General features: G+C 38.9%; 1 protein-coding gene across 1 annotated transcript in view; it reads right to left on the bottom strand.

Moving 5' to 3' along the window:
- Positions 1-20495, bottom strand: part of PIK3C2G (phosphatidylinositol-4-phosphate 3-kinase catalytic subunit type 2 gamma) — a 206949-nt gene that overhangs the window by 26053 nt on the left and 160401 nt on the right. Inside the window, exons 28-31 of the mRNA XM_075051333.1 lie at positions 17592-17784; positions 16913-17034; positions 12482-12590; positions 4114-4189 (exon numbers count right to left, since the gene is read on the bottom strand). Coding sequence (XP_074907434.1) covers positions 4114-4189; positions 12482-12590; positions 16913-17034; positions 17592-17784 — 500 coding nt within the window. The remainder of the gene's footprint in view (positions 1-4113; positions 4190-12481; positions 12591-16912; positions 17035-17591; positions 17785-20495) is intronic.

Here is a 20495-nt window from a genome sequence, read left to right as displayed (position 1 = left end):
TTTATAATCTCTTTCATCAAGGACAATAACACTAGAAAGCTGTGGGCCCTTTTTTCTTTTTGAATGAAAAAATTAAGGCAATTAGCATTAAAATTTCTACTGAAGGTGGAATGATCTTCAGAGTAGTCAAGTATGCAGTTCTTTTCTTTATCTAGATTGTCTTTTCTAGCATGTTGGAGAACTACCAGCTCTATATTCTGTCATTTGTGCAATGTTTTCATCAGCAGCATTTTAAAACAAGCTCTGCATTATGCTTTGCACAATGCGTGAGAAATACAAACAGCAAGGAAGATGGTACACAGAAGACTGACAAAATCAATAGGGAAACTATAATTTAATAATACATTGCATTTCACACCTGGACTGCAAAGCAATGTGAAAACACTAATTAACTGTCACAGCACTACCGTTAGGGAGTTAAGAATTATTCTGTGTTCTGCACCCTCAGATTTTTCTTAGACCTTTCTTCTTGTTGACAGCCTGTTTTGACATTTGGCACCAAAGGGTACTGGAACCTGTTTGGTTTTCCAGGGCCAGGGTTGAACGCCCCAAGCCAACCATCTGCCTGCTTTAGCTACAGCTTGGGTTTATGAGCCTCCAATGTACCCAAACGCAGATAGTCAGCTGTAAATACGTTAACTGACTATCTCACCGGTTTCATCCCACAAGCCAGCAAGAGGTGCTTATGGCCAGCAAAACAGCCTAAATGCAACTAAAGTAGGAATGCAACTTGTGGCAAAAGCTTTACATTGAGAATGAGCAACTGCAGCAGATTGAAACGCTATATAACATGAGCAAAATAGCCTACTCTTCTCAGGGACTATTCATGAGGACTGCAATTCTGCATGGAGAAGCATACCATATGATAGGCTTTTTGGAAAGCTTAGATCTTCCTTTAGAAGGACACAGAGCCAGTTTCTCTACCTCACTAAATGGACAGAAGCCCATTGAAATGCATGGAGCGCTAATCAAATTAAACATGCTAGAACTAGGCCTGGGTTGTGCATTGTTATAACCAATAGCAAAGACTTCGTGATTTCATAACTTTGGCAAAACAGTCTGAATTTTTAATATTTTCAGGAGATATAAACTCAAGAGAAGAAAAATAAACAAGATTGATATAAAAATGTTTTTGATAGATATTCTTTCTTCCTTTTTTTAAAGGGCCTTTATAAAAAGCTGTCTGTGAAATCATTCCTGATATCTGCTCTCACTCCCTTGTAGTGAGCTTGGTATAATGAAATGCTGACAATATTCAGTATAATTCAGAATTCACCCCACTGGGACTACTGAATCAGTATTCATGTCAAAGTAAATTTAGCACTGATTTTTAATCTCTTCATTGCTAGGAGCACAGTATGAATTCATAAATTTTAATTTTTATTTTACTTTAGTAAGTGTAATTACCTACAACACTTATAAATTAAAGCAGTCTAAGAGAAAGATGCTGTCCAGATCAAAATTCATAACCTGCTTCTATTGGGCATTCATTTTATTTTATATTGATCCTAACTCAGAGAAAGATGATTTGCTTGTGTAAAGGCCGAGAGAGAAAGCACCAGATTCATGGAAAGCTACAGCCCATATTAAACCTGAGTTATTCTTCAAAACAGGCAAAAGTTGAGGCCCTTATGAGCTCATAAAACAATAAAAGCTGTGGGGGAAGGATGTATTCTTTTCATGGAAATTGCCTTTCTCCTGCAGGCTCAGTGAACTTAATTCCTGCCCCAGACTGGCTATAGCATTACCACAGGGCTTACTCTAAAATCAAGAGTGTTTCAGGGCACCCTCAGCAAGCAACAGCCTCCAGGGCCACTGTGCTCTTCCCAGCAACTCCTTGTTTGCTACCTGGCAGCTTGGCATGATCAGACACCTCCTGCCTGAGCTACACTTGTGTCTTCTCCTTCTTACAGGACAGATGATAATAAACTGCAGAATGCCACGCAGCAAAAAATCTAAGTGAGCTAGGTAGGGTACGGCAGCAGCCTAACTCCAACAACGAGGGGCAAAGCATAGACTAACATATATGAAAATAGTTTTCCAGGTGGGTAATTAGCATGCGCATGGCTGGTCTTCCTCTGATAGCTGAGCTAGCTCATTTACAGCTAAGCTCACCTACTTCCCCAGTTCATTACAATCGACTGTCATCCAGGTGCATTCCCTTCCCTGCTGACAAGAAGTGGGGCCATACCCAGAGCGACTCAGCCCATTATTCTTGTTCTCTGTTTTTACGGAGTCTAAACTCTTTGGGTCCTAATTTGGACCTTGTGTGCTACTGGCATTCCATCAATAAATGAGAGTAATGAATTTTCTAGGCCAAAGGGAGGTGGGGGTTTTTTGTTTGGTTTTTTTTGTGTTTTTTTTTCTTCCTGTGTTTAACAAAGGTTTTGCCCTGAGTCTAGAACTGAAGTGTCCAAACTTTAAAAGGCAGAGTTCCTGAGCAGGAAAAAATGAATCCCTCTGTAACCGTAATGCTTGAGGCTAGAGACACATTAATGTCCTCTGACCACGTTGTGATCTTCACCTCCACTAACTGTATAGTGAACCAACAGATTGGGTTACCTGTCACACAGCTTTCATCAAACACCCACCAAACACATTCTTACCTCTGTTTCTTTATTCTCTTCTCTGTTTTTGATGACATTGACAACAAAAATAAAGGGCTTACCCTTCACACTATATTGGCTCGGGACACCACTGTAGGAATTATGAGACTAATTTATTTCTCAGCTTTATTACAGACTCAGTTCATACTTATGCATAAGACTTTTACACCCAGATTCTCTGTAATAATTAGGCACCTAAATATTAGTGAAATGTCAAAATCCTTCTAAAGACCTGGGACTTTAACTCCTTTGTGCCTCAGCTCACTCTCACACATCTGCATCTTTGGTTAAGATGCCTACAGAGCAAGGCAGCCCACAGATCCAGAGTACATGTTACATTTGAACTCTGGTTTGGATTTTCTGTGACAAGATTTAGCCTTGGATATTCCTAACACCTAGGACATCTTTGCATTATCTCCTCATTCCTTTGTAAAAGTTAGAGCAACCATTAGTAATTTCCAATAGTCATAATGGATTTAATATGATAATGGCATGCCCTAATCAAATAAACTCTACACAGGGGGAATCTTCCTAAGGCTGAGAAGCCAGAAATGGGATTTATCTTGTTCTGATGGATTAAAAAAAATGGTCCTGGTAAAAGAGATAATGAAGCCTCTGTCTGCAGAAAGATTAAATTAATTTAATGGACATGCAAACTAATTATGCAGAGATACTTCCACTCCTTTCTGAAATGTGGATAACTGGTGATCTTGGAAACTATCCTATCACTTGGAGCACATAACCAGCTGAATTGTTGCGGTGCAGAGTGCAGCTGCAGGCTTCCTTAGGAGATTTTATTTTGCCTAAAAACTGACTATGGAAGATTATTTTCAGTGCAGAACCCGTGCAGTGGAAGACAATAAACATTCACAGTTTACATTTTATGGTTTATGCTTTGGCTCTTAATGCTGTAATACCAGAGATTAGATTAAATTAGGTGCTGGACAGAAGAGGGAAATGGGTTAAGTATTTAGATAGGCTAAGGGAACAATGCAGAATCTCATTTAGTAAGAAGTGAATTACCACTCACTATCATTAATAATGTATGCCTAGGCATTAACATAATGTTCTGTTATTTACCCGCTCCACTCATTGTGAAAATGACTTTAGAAGTCATCCCTAATTTTCTTCGCTTGTTCAAACACACATTGCGCTTTGTCATCACTCAGGTCCTTTCCTGTAGATTCTTCTCTAAAGATTTTGTTTTGTAAAACAAGAAACCTGCCACAGTTTGTGTAAATAAACTTTTACTTTGCATATAGGTATGTTTATTCAAAAAGAAATGAAAGAAGGCTGAGGAAAATATGTCAAAGTGAAAGAAAACTACAGGTCACATTACTAACACATTTTCAGAGACCTTGAGAAATCAGGAATTATTTGTTGGTATCTTTATAACTTAAAAAAAAAAAAGCCACCTAAACGCTTTAGACTCACCTTTGCACTATTATATTTAATATTATTAAAGGAGGTCTTCTTCAAAAACAAATAAGATTGATAATCCACGTACCTAAGGTCACGGATGATGAATCTTCTGCCAGGGTATTTTTGGACCAATTCAGGAAGAAGCTGAGTACAAGCTCATTCTGAAAGAAAATAAAAATTGTTTAGGGACTATCATATGTTGTGTGCTGTTCCTTAAATTATGCCCCTACAAGCAGACCACTGGTAGGTTTCTAACGCATGTATTGGAGTTAGCAAAAAAGGGGCGCCTTTCCCCTCTGATCATGGGCAAGGACCCCAGGGAATGATTTCTACTCAGGCTCTGGGAAGACAGTGGTGCCCCTTACCACTGGCTCTGGGATGCCGCCTTAGTGCCTACCTGGCCCCTTTCTGTCAACACGCTTCCAAACAGCAATGTGTCACGTGGGCCACAGATTTGATTCTTGCTTGATCTCCAGTGTCTCGATATGTATTAGCAGCTGCAACTACTTTTACAGAGCAGCCCATCTGTGAAACAAATGCAGGAGAACATCTTTACTGGGTATTGTGTAGTCAGCATGAAATTCGCCCTTGGCACAGGACCGACCCCAAGCATCGGACCTAATGTGTGCCTCCGTGAGGCTCAGATATTGCGCACACCTCCCTCACATGGCGGCTTAACGGACGCTCACGCTGCAAAGCTCCACACAGTTAACTCCTACCACAAACCAGCGGGGGGTGAAAGGGATGATCATATTTTGCCATCCTGTTTAAAAGAGTAATCCACCTTATGTACTGCACTATAACTTTTATTTTTATGTACTGACCTGGACTGCTCTAGTGTACATATATAACAGGTAGTTACGTTCAGCTGTAGAGAATTAAAACAATAAACCAAATCCCCAGATTTGAGTATTGTGCAAGGCAATAAAAATGTGAATTCTGAAATAGACTCTTATGATTCTGAATCAAAGGTGGACAGTAACTGCATTTTATTAGCTTTTACATAAAGCTGTATTTCAGAATGGCCATTCTTTGAGACGGTTAGAATTGCTACATTCATACTGATGTTACTTGTACTGACACTGTAATGAATGGGTAGAACAAGAGACTTTTCAAATTCCAGCATTAAAATGTCACCATTGTTTTTTTCCAGGCCATGGAAAATAATGTGTCTCTTATCAGCAAGATGTACTTCATGTAGCATTTGTCTTGTTTCAATTTGACAGGATGCGGCATGATTGGCGCAAGGAAAAAAGAAAAGGCAGGGTTTAGTGACAAATGCAGATAGTAAGGAGTTAACATGTGGTTACAGCAGACAGAGGAACAAGATGTGTATGTTCAGCATAGAGATAAGATTTAGCAATCTGGATTTATTTTAGCAGTTGCCTTTTATTTTTCATTCTACTCTGGAGTTTTTCCTCCCACACTGATATTTTCTTTAAAAGAAAAATCAGGAAAAAAAAAAAAAGGATAAACCAACAGAATTATTTTCCTTGAATAGAATGACAAATCCTTAAGGTATTAGCAGTGGACTTCCAATACACCTATCTGTTCTGAGCATGACTAATTATTCTCTCATCTCATGAAGACAGCTTACAGGGGAAAGCCCATACACCTGCTTCAGCTTTCAGTAGCTTTAAACAGCCGAGTTATTCCCTGTGGGAACTCCATTTGCTCTTTCAGCACAAGCCCCAAGTGTAGGAAATCTCAAGGGTTGAAAGAGTGTATTTTGGCAGCTCAGCCTTTATTTGACAGCATAAATAAGCAGAGAAACTTAAGTAGCCCTTCAAGTTCAAAGATCTTGAGAGAAGTGGGCAGGAATGGAAGGAAGGATACACTAACTGACTTGAAAGAGAAATAAAAAATTCCACACTGAGCAGCCTGGTGTTCTGCTTCCTCTCCACTTACTCTTTCTGCAATAAATGAAATATATGAACAGAATGGTTTGTAAACAGGAGGTGCAATAATTGTTTCAGGCGATAGTTCCAAATTCTCATTTCTAAAGGAGACAACATTGAAAAAAAATGACATTTGGTTTAAGTACAGAAGTGGAATTCGTGCGGATCTTACATCAGGCATGAACGCGACAGGCAGGTACACTGCTGGTGCCACAGCACTGATTACAAACCTTTCCCTGTCCGTGTGTCCATTGTACTCAACAGGTATTGAAGCACGTGGGGAAGCAGCAAGGCTCATACTGGCAAATGGAATGCAAAACCATAACTGAACAGGTCATATTGCATGGGCAGAGGCAGCAGTCTATCCAGGGCAAAGTACATCAAAAGCACTGGAGAGATCTCCTACGTGTTTGTGGCAATAAGCATTTTGCAGACTGTTATTCATAAGGCAGCGATTTCTCCCTGAACTGTGTTAATCTGCCTGCTGCAGGAGTCCACCATTTAGATTTCCACCAGCAAAGTGCGTTAAGCACCTTCTCAAGTTCACCCTTTGTCAGCAGACCACCAAAGCACATGCTGAACTTTCAGGTGATTCCTAAATCAATGGGACTTCAATCAGTTGGACTCCAGTCAGTGGGACTGAAGTGTATGCTTAGAGTTAAGCATGCATCTAATTACACTGCTAAATGGAAACAGGCACATCGGAGCTTTGAACATATGTATAATCAAAAGCACACTGTATTTTGGTGGATAGAGTCCAGTTCTAAACAAGCAATTATTACAAATATGTGACCATAGGTGGGAATCTTAGAGACCCAGTGACAGTCTTGGCAGATAGGCAGGCACTGAGGGTGACCACAACCACTCACCTCCCCCTTTTTCCTCTGGAATTCTTTAAATCGGTAAATGAAAATTCCCTAAAATACTGCCCATTTAGGGATTTTTAGGAAAGCCATTTATCATTTGTCTAACCATTCTTACCTAATAAGACAACAATCTTTGATAGGTAATGTTATTTTTTCAGGTCACTCAATTACAGTAGCCTATTGGGGAGCAGCCAGGTATGTATGGGTGCATCAGCGTTGGTCTGGCTAGAACTCACACATGACCTTTTTCCAGCCATTAATCTCAAAAGGGACAAATTCTACCTTCATTTACACTAGGATACAACTGAAATAAGTAATTTCAGTGACACTGGGGGAGCTGGCAGAGCCCTGCACCACTGTAGCATGGTACAATTTGTCTACTGCTTTCCATCAGAGACTAACTAGAAAAGCACTCTGCTGTTAGATAAACACAGCCAGATTTAATTTCATTAAAAAGAAAAGCAGCCTCTCCTCTGCTTTCAGCTTTCTTTTCAGCTGTGTTAGAGCAGATTTGGGGTCAGAGAACACCCATGCACCTGTTATACTTTAACAGGATGGAGAATCAGCAGGAAAGAAAAAAAGCCAGAAAAAGCTGACCTTGCCGCAGCTATTATAACTTCAGGAAAGGACAACAGAAAAGAGAGGACTTTGAACCCTCCTCATTTTGGCTCTGCTGGATGCCTTGCTGCAGCAGTATGGGAGTGGTGGGAGTTTAAGGGACCCACATACCTCAGGTGCACTTTGTACCACTGCGTTATGTACCTCCATACGGGCACTATTTTCTCACCTCTGCAAATCCCAAGTAGCGCCAGTGAATAAAATACAAATGAAATATGGGAAGCTCTTATCAAACTTGATTATTTTTATAGTGTAAAACATTAGTCACTCTAGAACAACACTGTGGTCCTGGTTTTCACTGTATGCTTCAAAATGAGTGAATGTAATTTACAATCTTTTCCATTTACATCCTCTTTAAAGCCCTTTTACACAGCCTATAAGTCACCATAAAGCTGTTTATAAAACCTATCCATTGCTGATACATTGTCACTGTTTGCTTACCTGTTTGCACCAGGTTTATCTTTGGCCCCAAAGTCCCTAGTTAATTTGGATACTTAGAAAATTTTTATAGAGTCAAACCCCAACATGCTTCATTTCTTTTTACTGATTAGCCTACAGTGCACCTGCACTTACTATTATGTTTGCCAACCCCCTCCATCATGATAAACAAGCTCCTTCAAACATCCAAGCCCACTGAACTTGTACACAAAATCAATCTATGTGAAAGATGAGGGACAAATAACATGTTTATTTAAGGCTGTGTAGTATTGCGAGATCAGTAAATACATCTAGTGTCTGAGCTGTGTTATCAATAACAGTATCCACAAATTAAATGCCACCTCTTTTAAATGATGAGAGATAGGACGATTATCCATAGAATGCCACTAGCTGGCTGATAGTATCAAATGCGCACAGCTGCTATATAAAACATTGCTTTAGGTTCAGTTTTAGATTTTTCACTTGTAATGCCCAAGCCAGGTGCAAGTTGTCTTTTCAAGATAAGCATGAAGACATTCAGCTTTGTGAATGCTGCTGTTTGACACCAGGGCCAAGGGCAGACTAAATTAATGGAGCCTTACCTTGCTTTTGTGTCCCCAGGGAGAGTACAACCCTCCTACAAATACAGCAGTAAAATGACAAGCCACGAGGGCACCCTTAATTTATATGATATGTTATGAGATTTGGACTGCAATATCCATTCAGCCCATCGCTCAGATGGAGTTGAGTGAAATAGAGAAAAATGTAAAAGTGGTTAGCAGCAGCTGCCTTTTGTCACAGATTTGATTTATACTGTGATAATGTATATTTTTGTCTTCCTCCACGTTACCAGCCTTCAATTTATTGTTTCTTGATGCTTCACCTCTTATTGGTGGCACCACTTGGTTGTTTTGCCATTTAATGAAGCAAAACTCCAGGAGTCTAAACATTGCTGAGTATGTTGCATTGCTGATCTAGAAGACCCATGCATTTCACCGTGTGCAGCTGATGAACTAGCCAGCAATGGTGCAACTGGCACAAACCTAAATATTCTTATGGTGTGATTGTATATATTACCACTGGTTTGGGAGGAGTAGAATGAAACTAAAAAAGGTGCTGAAATCTGTTTTTGATCCTGTCCTAAATGACTCAATATGACAATGAAGGTGCATCAACTTTCGCATTTTAGTGACTGATTTAATGAATACAGCTTGTTGTTCATGTATATAGCCTGGTGGCGTAGTTACTTATAACCGAGTGTTAACCTGAATTTAGGAAAAGCACTATTCTAGGCAACTCTTCAACAAAGGTCTATAAGGAAGTCAATGAATAAGGCTTATGCTCAAAGCAAACCACAGACTTAAAAAATGGGATGGGTGTGAGCACGTTTAAGCATTTGAATTGGCCCAACAGTAAATATCTCCATCAGCTGATGTTTCTGCATTTATTGGATCTAATACTAAAATTCAGAGATAGAGAAAGGTGGCTTGAAGTTTCTATTCTTTAAAGAAGGTTTTAAAGAAACATTTAATTCCATTTGAGCTACAGTGCAAATGAGAAGGCAGCTATTTTCCACCTCTCCTCCTTTGTTCAAACCACTTAGCAGAAAAGGTCAGTGACATTCTGACTTACTCTTAATTATAACACAATTTTCACAAACAGAACTTAATCTGGACTAAAAAGCATGCACTTAAAGCACGGCTGAGGAAGGAATTTGGATACAATTCAATGCTTTCTTTATTTCTAGGATTTTTAATTACTTAATTGGTAGAACCAAGCGTGTAGACACTCCTGTGCGGATGGGACTAAACTTTTCAGAGCTTAAACTGGTGTCTAGTCAACCAGGGTAATGTGTTTACAGTGATAGCAAGGGTATTTTGTAATGAAACAAAAGGTCTCTCCATTTCAGACAATACTCCAGCATACTGTACAGCTACAATATAGCTACGATACCGTACAGGTACGATTCAGCAGAAAAAAATGACTGTGTCAATAAAGTAAAGGGAACCCTGCTCTACAGGCATCTGCTCTTATAAGATTTCTTCATGAGTTTCTGAATTAATTATTTATTCCTACATAGTTTTACTATTTCATAAGAATTACAGTTTGGTAATCCTTGAGAACAGACAACTCACTAAATGGTTTTGGTCAGGCTTCCTAGCAATTTGAGCAAAAGGACAAATTTGACTGCAAAGCTGTCCAAGGCACAGACAAAATTATTGTATTTATTTTTATCAAGAAAGACTCCTAGCTTGGCTTTCTGCTCAGAGTAAAACCAAGAAGACATCATGACACTTTTAAAAGAGTCACAGCAAAGGGAAAAGTAAAAAAGAAGCCTTCGGCTGGGAATACAAAGGAAATTACCCACTGACTGGTCTCCTTGTTCTAAGTGGGTCAGAACACATCAGTATTTTCTAAATTTCTCACATCTCTCAGCAGGAGAAGCATATTGAAGTAAAAATAATGATTCGATGTTTATAGAGTATCAATAACTTTAAAGGTTATCATCTAGAATTGCAGGTTAGCTGCATGGTGGTAAGCAAGTTGATTTCCTCCATGCAATACCACTTTACAGTTGGAAACAATCTGCTCATTACTCTGTTTATTATCGTGCCCTCCAAGTCTAGCACACCAGTAGCTGTGCAGCCCTCTTAGGTGCAAAATTGTTTGCTTCTCCTCATGGTTCAGCATTACAGACTGTACCAGACTGGAACGGTGTTCAGCAACTGCATAGCCCAGCATGGCTGAATAGCCCCACTGGCCTGGTTCAGAGCCCCCCCGGTATGGCTCCCCAAGCAGATCTTTCCACAGTTCCCTCTGAATACCCTAGTCATGGCTGTGTCCCAGTGTCCCAGCAGCAGCGTGCTGGGAGAACTTACCCAGCTCCACGGGTGCGTGCTGCAGGGCCATAAAGGGAGCAGAAGAAGCATTAGGAAGCCCATTGCAAGGCAGCACGCTCTGGCTGATTACTAGCTCATTCACAGAGCAGGAGGGAGAAGAGAGCTTCTGTGCGTGACCGGGAAATGTTTTTATTACTATCCCAGGGCTTTAAGCAGTCTAATTTTTCAGACATAGATTAGGCTTCTACACAGCAGTGCTTGGCCCAAATTGAAAATCCATGTACCTTACAGCAGCCCAGAGCACAGCAGAAGATACAGAGCTCTCCATTTCTAGGTCACTGGCTTATATCAGGTTTTCCTCAACTGTGACCAAAAGGCTCTAATGTAAAATAAACCCATGACCCTGACGTGAATGACAGAAATTGCATAACAATTAACCCCAACTTGTGCAGTTTATCTGGCAAGGTCAGTCAAGGGAGCCAAACACCCAAGTCAGCTGTCTGTGCCAAATTAAGTGTAACTCTGTGACACAGATATTACCTGTCCTCTTTGGAAATCTTCTCAATTTCAACTCAGGTCACAGAATTTTTGTTCATATTAATAAAGAAACTCCTGTTTGTTTTACATATAGACAATTTCCTCTTTAATCTCCATTACACAGTCACAGCTGGGAGAGATATAGAGCTAGGCAGCAAACATTTTTCTCCTCCTGCAAGATGTTTGAAATTTTGGAGAAAAACCATCCTGTCATACCCTCTTTTGGCATCCTAGACTGTCTGCGCTATTAAACTGAACTGGCCCCAGTTTGTGCTATGGCCCTGAGGCCATGGGACATGACATGGGTCACCTGGCAGAAGCCCAAGCTCTGCTAGAGAACGTGCCAACAGTGAAACAGCAGGGTCAACGCACGAGCTTGTGCCTTGGCTCCCTCAAATTTACTAGCCTCTATGTAAGCCTAGGATCTAATGTAAAACTGTTTTTTCCTGTCTGACAGCTTTCTTGACAGTGGCCGGTTGCTGGAAGATGCTCCTTTCTCTCAGACCCTGGTGTCACTATCAGTAATTGACCATTCGATTTCCAAAGTGACACAGCATAATGATTTAACATTCTCCCAGGGTGCATGGAGCCTGTTAGTTGCTCTTAGCCCTGGCTCTTACGATGCTGAGCTGCAAAAGGCTTTGTCTTGGGCCAGACAATGAAGAGTCAGTGTTTGTTACTGTTTTAACTTTCCATTTTGAAACAGGAGAACATCAAATCTCAGAAAACAATAATGAATAAAAAAAAAAAGGCAAACCACCAATTTCAATGGACACAATGTATCATTCTGATAATATTGAAACATTCTGGTTTTGGTCTTATGTTTGCAAAACAATTTCTTCTACATGTTAACTAAATTTTGAAATGAAGAGTATTTCTGGGCTGAAAGAATGGAGCTGTTCATTTAAAAACTGTCAAAATCAGACTTTTCAATATTTTAAAACTTACTTCTTTTTTAGACATTACATACCTCAGAACCTACTCCTTACTGTCAAATATTCAGTAAATCACTACTTTTGGATGGCAGCAAAGGAAGGAAAGTTTTTTTGAAAAATGCCCTGCCAGGTCTAATAAACTATTTTTCAGTCATTCTTGTCTTTGTCTTAAGTTCTGATAAATGCTACAATGGCTCCATCTCAGAATGGCTCCATTAGAAAATGTGTCATTTAATTTTTTTTTTTTTTTTTTTTAATGAGGCCATGGAAAGCTTCCTGAATCTTTTGGTACAATGCTACTAAAAGTCATATGTAAATAAAATAAATACTGGAAGTGCTCACATTAGCCAGTTTCCTGGATCCACTTAATAGCCGCTTCAGATAGAGATTCAAATCCTTCACTCTTTTATGTTCAAGATCTGTAAAAGGTAAATGCCATGAGGGGGGAAACCTGCAAAAGAAGAATATTTGTAAGTACTTGTACTGGATTTGCTGGAGATATTTCCAGCTCTACTTAACAGAAGAAAGTTACCACTTTCTAAGAGGTTTTGCAGGTAGGGGAAGGGTTGGGTACCGTGTCCAGAGGACTATTTACCTTCTGACTCTGGTGGTTCTAATAATTTGCTGATATTCTGTTTCATACTGTACCCCTTTTTCTGTCTAAATCATTAATTAAAAAAACAACCAACGAACCAACCAACCAACCAAAACCCTAAAAGGCACTTATTTGCATTTTATAGTATCTAAATACCTCTAAAAAAATTGGCCCTTTATGATCCCAGGAAAACACTACCCTCCCCTTTTTTTGCCCTGTGCAGAGCACAACAAATCTCAGCCCAGGGCTCATGCTATACAAACCCTTACCATAGAATATTGAATATCAAAGCCTTACAGCAACAACATGACATTTTATGAATATATCATTGCTTGCTTTTTTACCTCAGCTATTTAGAGTGTAGATAAGTTTTTCAGAGCAGGTCCCTGATCCCATATGTAATTTCAGGCACTAGTATAATAAAAGCAGTGTACGAAAGCAAATGATCATCACAATAACAAAATCAATCCCAACCAAAGCAATAACAATAATAATAGTAATAGTAATGTTCTTGCTGAATTTTTATTAAGATGAATTTCATTTCATTTTAGTAAATAAACCACATATGCATAGAATGGCCTTATGTCAATTTTCAAATGCTTTGGTGATGGAAAATGTCAAAACCCCACATTTTTCTTACTTGAATTATCTTTGCGTTTTAGAGACAACGCACATTAGATCAGTCAAAAGGTTAGATTTTTAACAATACACATAATCAATTTATATTAACCTTTCCCTGACAAGGACTATTTCTCTCTCAGGTTGAAGGAGCATTAGAAAAGCGATCTGTGCTAAATTGCATGTAATGGGTTTTGTGATATGGATTGCTAATATTGGGATTCATAACAAATATTATGCTTCATATCCTCTAATCTATGTGATACAGAAAGGTAGAAGTTTTGATCTGGTTGTATTTCCTGTTACACCACCACTGTAAATAGTTAACCATGTCTTGTTTACAAACCTATTTTTTTTCTGGTACCACCTTGTTTGTCCAGTAGATCTCAAGAGATATCTGAAGGCTTCAGAGAAATCACTAAAGAGCCATCTAGCAGTGCAATGCACTGAAAAGAGACACTTGGCCAGCCTTTTGAGGGGCAACTGTGTAATACTGTGAGGAAAAACTCAGCACTGGTGTAAATTAGTCTGCAATTAAACCAGTAAGGGGCCAGGATGATAGCAGCATATTGCACGTATGTATCACCTTTTGATTATTTTTGCCTATAGCACTGAAAGATCAGGGCTCAGTTAAGGTGCTGTACAAATGAATAGTAAGAGGTGATTCTTGCCTCACAAAATTACAGTAGCAGGACACATAATGAGGCGGGGGAAGTGATATAATCCAGGATCATGACATATATGAGCTGCACAGATAAAAATAGAGCCCAGGTCATTTGGCACACATAGATAGCCTGTGAATGTTCTGGGTTCCTCCAGTGCACAAAAAGGACTTCTTTCAAGAGATGGTATGGAGGATTTGTTTGGAAGCAGCTTAAAATTAATTAGGCTGTATAACACAAAGAGAGGACTCTGGCTGTAAAACATAGGCCCTCAGAAGATGCGTCCTAAGCACAGTGGCCAAACAGAGGACAGAGAAACTGCTGATTGATAGCACCAATAACTGCTGCACTGCAGAACAATATGAACCTTGTGGTAGTACTGAACACTTCTTTAAATGGCCTTCATGTTTTTGCTGAATTGCGCCTATGGCTGAAACTAACTTTGCACTGGTGAACACACTTGTGTTAGAAAAAGTTAACTTCCCAAGCTGATTTTGAACTTTGTATCTACCTTAAGTAGACCAGAAAAATATAAACTTGCACCACGTGCAAACATCCTGCATAGCAGATTCCATTTCCTACTTATTAGCTTGAAGGACATTCTGTGTATAAATTACATCACTTAAATGCTTTGTGGGTGAAAAGATTTTTGGCCTTTTAAAAAACAATAATTAAACACAATTAATACTCTGTCTGAAACCAAACAAGAGGGAATGTACTAGAGTGCAAGGGCTTGCTTGAGGCAGCTGTGCTTTGACTTATAAATATGGGCTGAATGTTTACATGTCAATAGCAAAATTTCAGATGCTAAGGACTCTGAGCTTTTGCCATTAGTTTCTTGCAATATAGCCAGTATTTAGCACTTGTATGAAGCAGACTCATATTGCATTATTTCCTCCTAATGAGACATGAATATATACAATTTCATGAATCAATACAAAGCAGTAACCACGTCTTTTCTGTTAGCAGTTCCAATTATTCTAGTAATATTAGACATTTTACTTTTAAATCATACATTTTCAAACTGATTTTGTGGTTACATTATGGAACAAGACTATTTCCTTCCTTTGAAGCATCTGGCACTAGCCAGAGCTGGAGCTTTGTAACACACGGGCAGACTAATGGTCTGATATGGTACGGCAGTTTCAGTGATAACTTCCTATAAAGAAATAATTAGGTTTTCATTATTAGAATAAAATCCAGAATACATGAAAAGCCTCAAACTGATGTTTCTGTTAGAAAACAAACCAAAACTTTAACATTAAAGAACATACATATAAAGAAACATTGTAAAATTAATTACTTTAACGCAGTCTTGGGGAAAGATCATACAGTGACAGGTTACTGCTGGGACTGAATTATGACAATAAAGCTCTGGAGCTCTTAGGCACTGCCTCAGTATATCCTGATTAACCTACTGTGAGTTCTGGAACTCTCTTTTGCAGTGAAAATGTTGTAAGGGATTTTATTAAAAGTAGATTTATCTGAAAAATGGCTAGTACTATTTTTGAAATTCACTACAGGGTTTCTGAGGCCTATACATTTCTAAAGAAAAATATATTTTCCTTCAAAGGGCTCTGCTCACCACAGGAAAAAATCATACATAGGTATTTTATTTTACAACCTAATAGCATGCAAATATCTCCAAATCAAAACCACGATTCAAGCACTTTCAGTGTTTAGCAAAATTCTGATTCTCACCAACTGCTGCAAACCAGTTCATGTGACCCAGTCATAATGAGTCAAATTGCAGTCAATTAAAATCCCCTCAGGTAGGAGGAAGATTCTCTAGAGTTAACTAACCTAAACCCATTTAACTGAATGCCTCTCACAAGCTTGGGGGAATATCAAATTTGGATCTGAAATTTGTGGACTTTATTTTTTAAGTCAAAACCACATTGTTTATGGGTATTTATTTCAGGTCAAACTTCAAAGACCTTTCTGTTTTTCAAGTATATCACTTGAATCTCAGCTTGGTTCAAGTAAACTGTTTCTCTTTTTGGCCAGCTTTACGTTTTGTTGTGGATTGAGCTTGAAGAGTGGTTTGTATCAGGTGAGTCAGCGTGGCTGTGTAAGAGAGGACTACTTTGTTCTCAATGGTGTATGCAGTATAATGTATATAATATTTGTAGAATACGTAACTCCACTTGTCTTACCAAAGCCATGGACAATCATTACATAAGGCAAAGCTGTTTTACATAAGACAGAAATAAACCATGGGACTCACTGTCCCAGGAAACTGTGAAGAAATCAGATTCAGAATATGAAAAGCAGCAATAGACATACACATGGATAAAAAGTAATATTCAGAATTATTGCAACTAATGATAGCATATTTTTCAAGAGATATTAAACTGAATGATGCAAAGCACAACGTATCAGTTTTGGGGGCCAGGATAGTACATAAGATTATTTTAGATTTCTCAGCTGGGGAGTATGTGCATCTTTTTGTAAAAAGGTTGATCACACCTGCCAGTGTCACAGATGGGCTTGTTTCTGTTCTGACCCAGTGTGAACATTCCTACATTGCTTTAATATATGGATTTTGCTAAAAGTTTTGATCAGCGTCATGCAGAAAATAAAAACTATCAAAGGCCCTATCATGCCTTTAATGAAGTCAGTACCACTTACCCTTTGATTTCAGGAATAGCTGGGTCAGGCCCAAGCTGTTCCCCCCTTTTCCCATTAAAAAAGGAACAATAAAATATATAAAAGTTAGACTGTCACAATGCCCAATGATTCAGTTTCTTCTGGGGCTGAATAGAAGGCTTGATAGAACATGTTGCATTGCTTTTGCGTTTCTAAAAATATGTCTGCCGTACATTTTCTCACATTTTTATCTGTGCACAGAGAGAACCATTTAACAGCAGAATAACATTCGCTAATATGCTGCCTTACTCTGGGAGGACATGTGATGGAAATTGCTTCTGGAGATGGCTGTGAAGTTCTGAGAACTGGTCGAATGATTTTTCCACAAAAGTGACCACATTGCAGGTTTGCACCACCTGGACTAGATATAGCTGTATTGGGGAAAAGGGAGAGGCAGAAAGAGAAATGATCAGAGAGGCACATTAAAAAAAAATGTAAAAGAGGAAATATAGGGTGATTTTAACAAAGAAAACCTTTTCTTTAATGTAGTGCCAAGTGCCAGAGAATTCAGTTTGTAATTTATAGTCTTTGCTGCACAGAAAGAGAAACTTGCCTGGATAGCATACAACTCAAACACTAAAAGATCACTGCAGTGTGTGAAAACTAATAATGCACCATTAAAGCATCATATAACAGCCTCCGATTTCTATTAGGCTTCCTAATTTTGTGCCATGCTTTCCTTCTGGATGCTTTAATTAGCTCTTGATTTATTTTTCACTATAGGGCATGAACTGTTCTCCTTAATGGCTCCCTGCTAATAGCTGTCTGCCTGGTGTTCTTTCTCTCGGGTAGCTCATTGCTTATGGCACTGCGTTCATCCTGTGGCACACACACATCTTCTATAAAGGAGGAGGGAGAGTATATAAGCTCACAGAAGAGTCGTTAAAGATCAAGGCAAATGAGGGCAAGCAAAGAACATAATACATACGGAGACAGACTTTTTGTTGAACCCCAAAATGGTGGCTCTTGCGATTGACTTCTCTGCATCCAGCATCATCCATTCTTGGGGGATCGTCTCTGGAGCTGGAGGTTTTGCAGAGCCTGTCACTGACATCTGTACAAGTGTGTGGATCAAGTTATTGAGTTTAACAGGAAAGCACTCCAAACTTTCCTTGATTTTCCTGAAGAACAAACAAACAGAAGAGGCACTATTTATGCATCTGTTTTGTTTCCAATTCTTGATCCTTGGTTTCAGGGACGCAAGAACCAAAAAACCCCAAATCCTAAAACCTACCTCACATGAACATGTACCCACATACACACCAGTCACTATCTGCAGCAATCCAGCATATCCAGCCCCTGAGCTCCACTGCTTAAAGGAGTGCTTTTGCCATAGCCTGTCTCATGGCTTACCTTGGGGTAGTTGGTCTTCATGAGCTGGATAACGTCAGCCTTCTTTCAGATGATAGAGACAGACAGGATATTTCCATGTGTGTTTTGAGGAATTCCAGGGTAGAGCGACATGTGTTCTCTTCAACAGGTAGGGGAGACTGCCCCAGCACTTTCTTTTGGGTTATACTAACCTCACATGGACTTACACGTGTTTGCACAAGGCTCTTGCATTCTATTCATGATTTAGCTGTGCATGATGTGTTGCTAAATTCTCTACCCAATTCTTAAAAGCTCTATCCCTGTGGAGCTGCTTAAGATGAAAAAAAAAGAAAGAGAAATTTTCTCCCCCAAGCTCTCCCCATCTCATCCCCGTGCAAGGGGAGCCAGAACACACTTCTAATTTCCTAGAGTTTTAAGATCCTTCATCAGAAAAGACAAAATAGGTAAAAAAATAACTAGATATACATGTAGATATGTATGGAAAACATGTGTTAGCATCAAAGTGAACTTGAGACATAAGACTACAAGATAATCACTGGTCTTTGAAAAGTAAGATGCAGTACTCATAAGAAAACACTTGCCCTCTTGAATTCACCTGCTGGTTAAGATCTATTTAACTTGTGATGCTATTTTTTTTTCTATTTCCCTGCTCACTTCTACAGCTCTCTGAAGATATTCTGGATAGGTTCTCATGTTATAGAACAACCACCCGTTAGTTTCAGGCCATATAGCAGCAAACCTCTACCAAATTGGCAGGGTTTTCTCCTTTTTTTTTTTTTGTTTTGTTACCTTTTTTTTTTTTTTCCTTCCAGTTTTGGACTATGTCTAACTAGCTTATGGGGCTGACAATACCCTTAACCACCTTCATCATCCCCTGTTCAAAGCTGAGCAAATGCTTCACCTGTCATTTTAAATTAAATTCTTATTCATGGGTTTCTGTGAGCGGGTTGGATTGCATACTGCAATCAATTGAAATCAACTCCATTCATGGCATTAGCTTCATTTTCGTGATCTCAGATGTTCTGGCAAAAGTCTGTAGCTTCATAGTTGCAACCATACCAAAAAGAACATTCTAGCTGCAGATAGCTCCCTGGCTTGCCCCCCCCCCAGACTGAAATTTCAGTCAAAATACTGTGTGAATTTATCATACCCCAATCAAGCATACTAAACTCAGGGAAGAAGACGTATATGTTTTTCTTAACATAATACAAGGAAAGGTATCTCTGAATTGATTCAGTTAATTATCTTAATTATTAATTACATTCTCCAGAAAGAAATACATACAGACTATTTAATAAATGACACAAATTAACACTCAAATGGAAAACAAGAAAACAAATCTCATTTCAAAGCATTAGTACAAAATCAATTCAGTGCTGATTAATTAGGGTGCATCTGTGGTGAACTTTTCTTTTTTAACTCCTATGTATTTAATTTAATGCATAGTTTAAACACTTCCTAAGTCACTGAGACATGATTTAGGTTATAGAATCAGTAACTGGGCCATATTATAGCAAAGCAGTTAGGGAATTTGCAATATTTCTATGAGGCATATTAACTTTGCAGCTAAAACCAGTGCCTTTTAACTCACACAAAGCAGGCTTCTGCTTATAAACTAGTATTAATTTAGACATCATCACTATGCAGAACAGCTGATACCAGAATACCACTATTTAAACAATTCAATGTTTTAATGGGTTGTTATTCTTTCCATGTGTCCATTAAGCTTCTAAAATGCTTTTAACACCCAGATTGCTAATCACACACTTTAAACCTAAACAGAGGCTTTCGTTGTCATTGTTGCAGATTTTCCCTGTAAGTTATTTTAAATGATTACATTTAAAATAAAATAAAAACAGATGTATATGTTGCTTTCTCCCTCTCTCGATATTCTGTTTTCTCTGTATGCAGTCCTCTCTGTTAGAATAGAGAACATTAAGCAACCTTATGTCATGTTATCAACAATGGATTGAAAAGGCCTCTTTGCTATTCCGGTGACATCTCAGAGCGTGTCTTCACAGCAAGGTAGAACAACTCTGGTTACGGCTCTCTGCACTTTCTTTCAAGGGCAAACTGGCTAAAGGAAACCCTCTTTCCCACAGCCTCCCAAAAGCTGGTTCCTAACTACGTATAGAGCAGTAGGGTACATCAAACCCATGTGTCTTATCTTTTTTAATTTTGCAGTTTATTTTTGGCATGGATTAGTTCACTGACCCAGTTTATCACACTGTGGTATCTGATTCCCCTTTCTGCTAGCATTTTTAAAGTTCATGCTAAGGTTCAGTGGTGGAACTTTCTCCTTGAACTCTCCAGGATCCCCATACACTTTCTTTTCTCTACAGCCACAGTTAAGTTTAGCCATAGGCAAAGAAGTTGGTAAGGTCATGGGTATTCATTGCTGAGATCTTCTTGCTCCGTGGGCCGTTACTGTCTTTGCCTGTGCCTAAAGGTGACTCTGCCTTCACAAAGATGACAACAACTTTCTTAGTTATTTCAGAGC

This window comes from Buteo buteo, chromosome 19 (assembly GCF_964188355.1).
Source record: "Buteo buteo chromosome 19, bButBut1.hap1.1, whole genome shotgun sequence".
NCBI classification, from domain to species: domain Eukaryota; kingdom Metazoa; phylum Chordata; class Aves; order Accipitriformes; family Accipitridae; genus Buteo; species Buteo buteo.
Note: the sequence above shows the minus strand (reverse complement) of the source record. Positions and strands in the feature narration are given on the sequence as shown.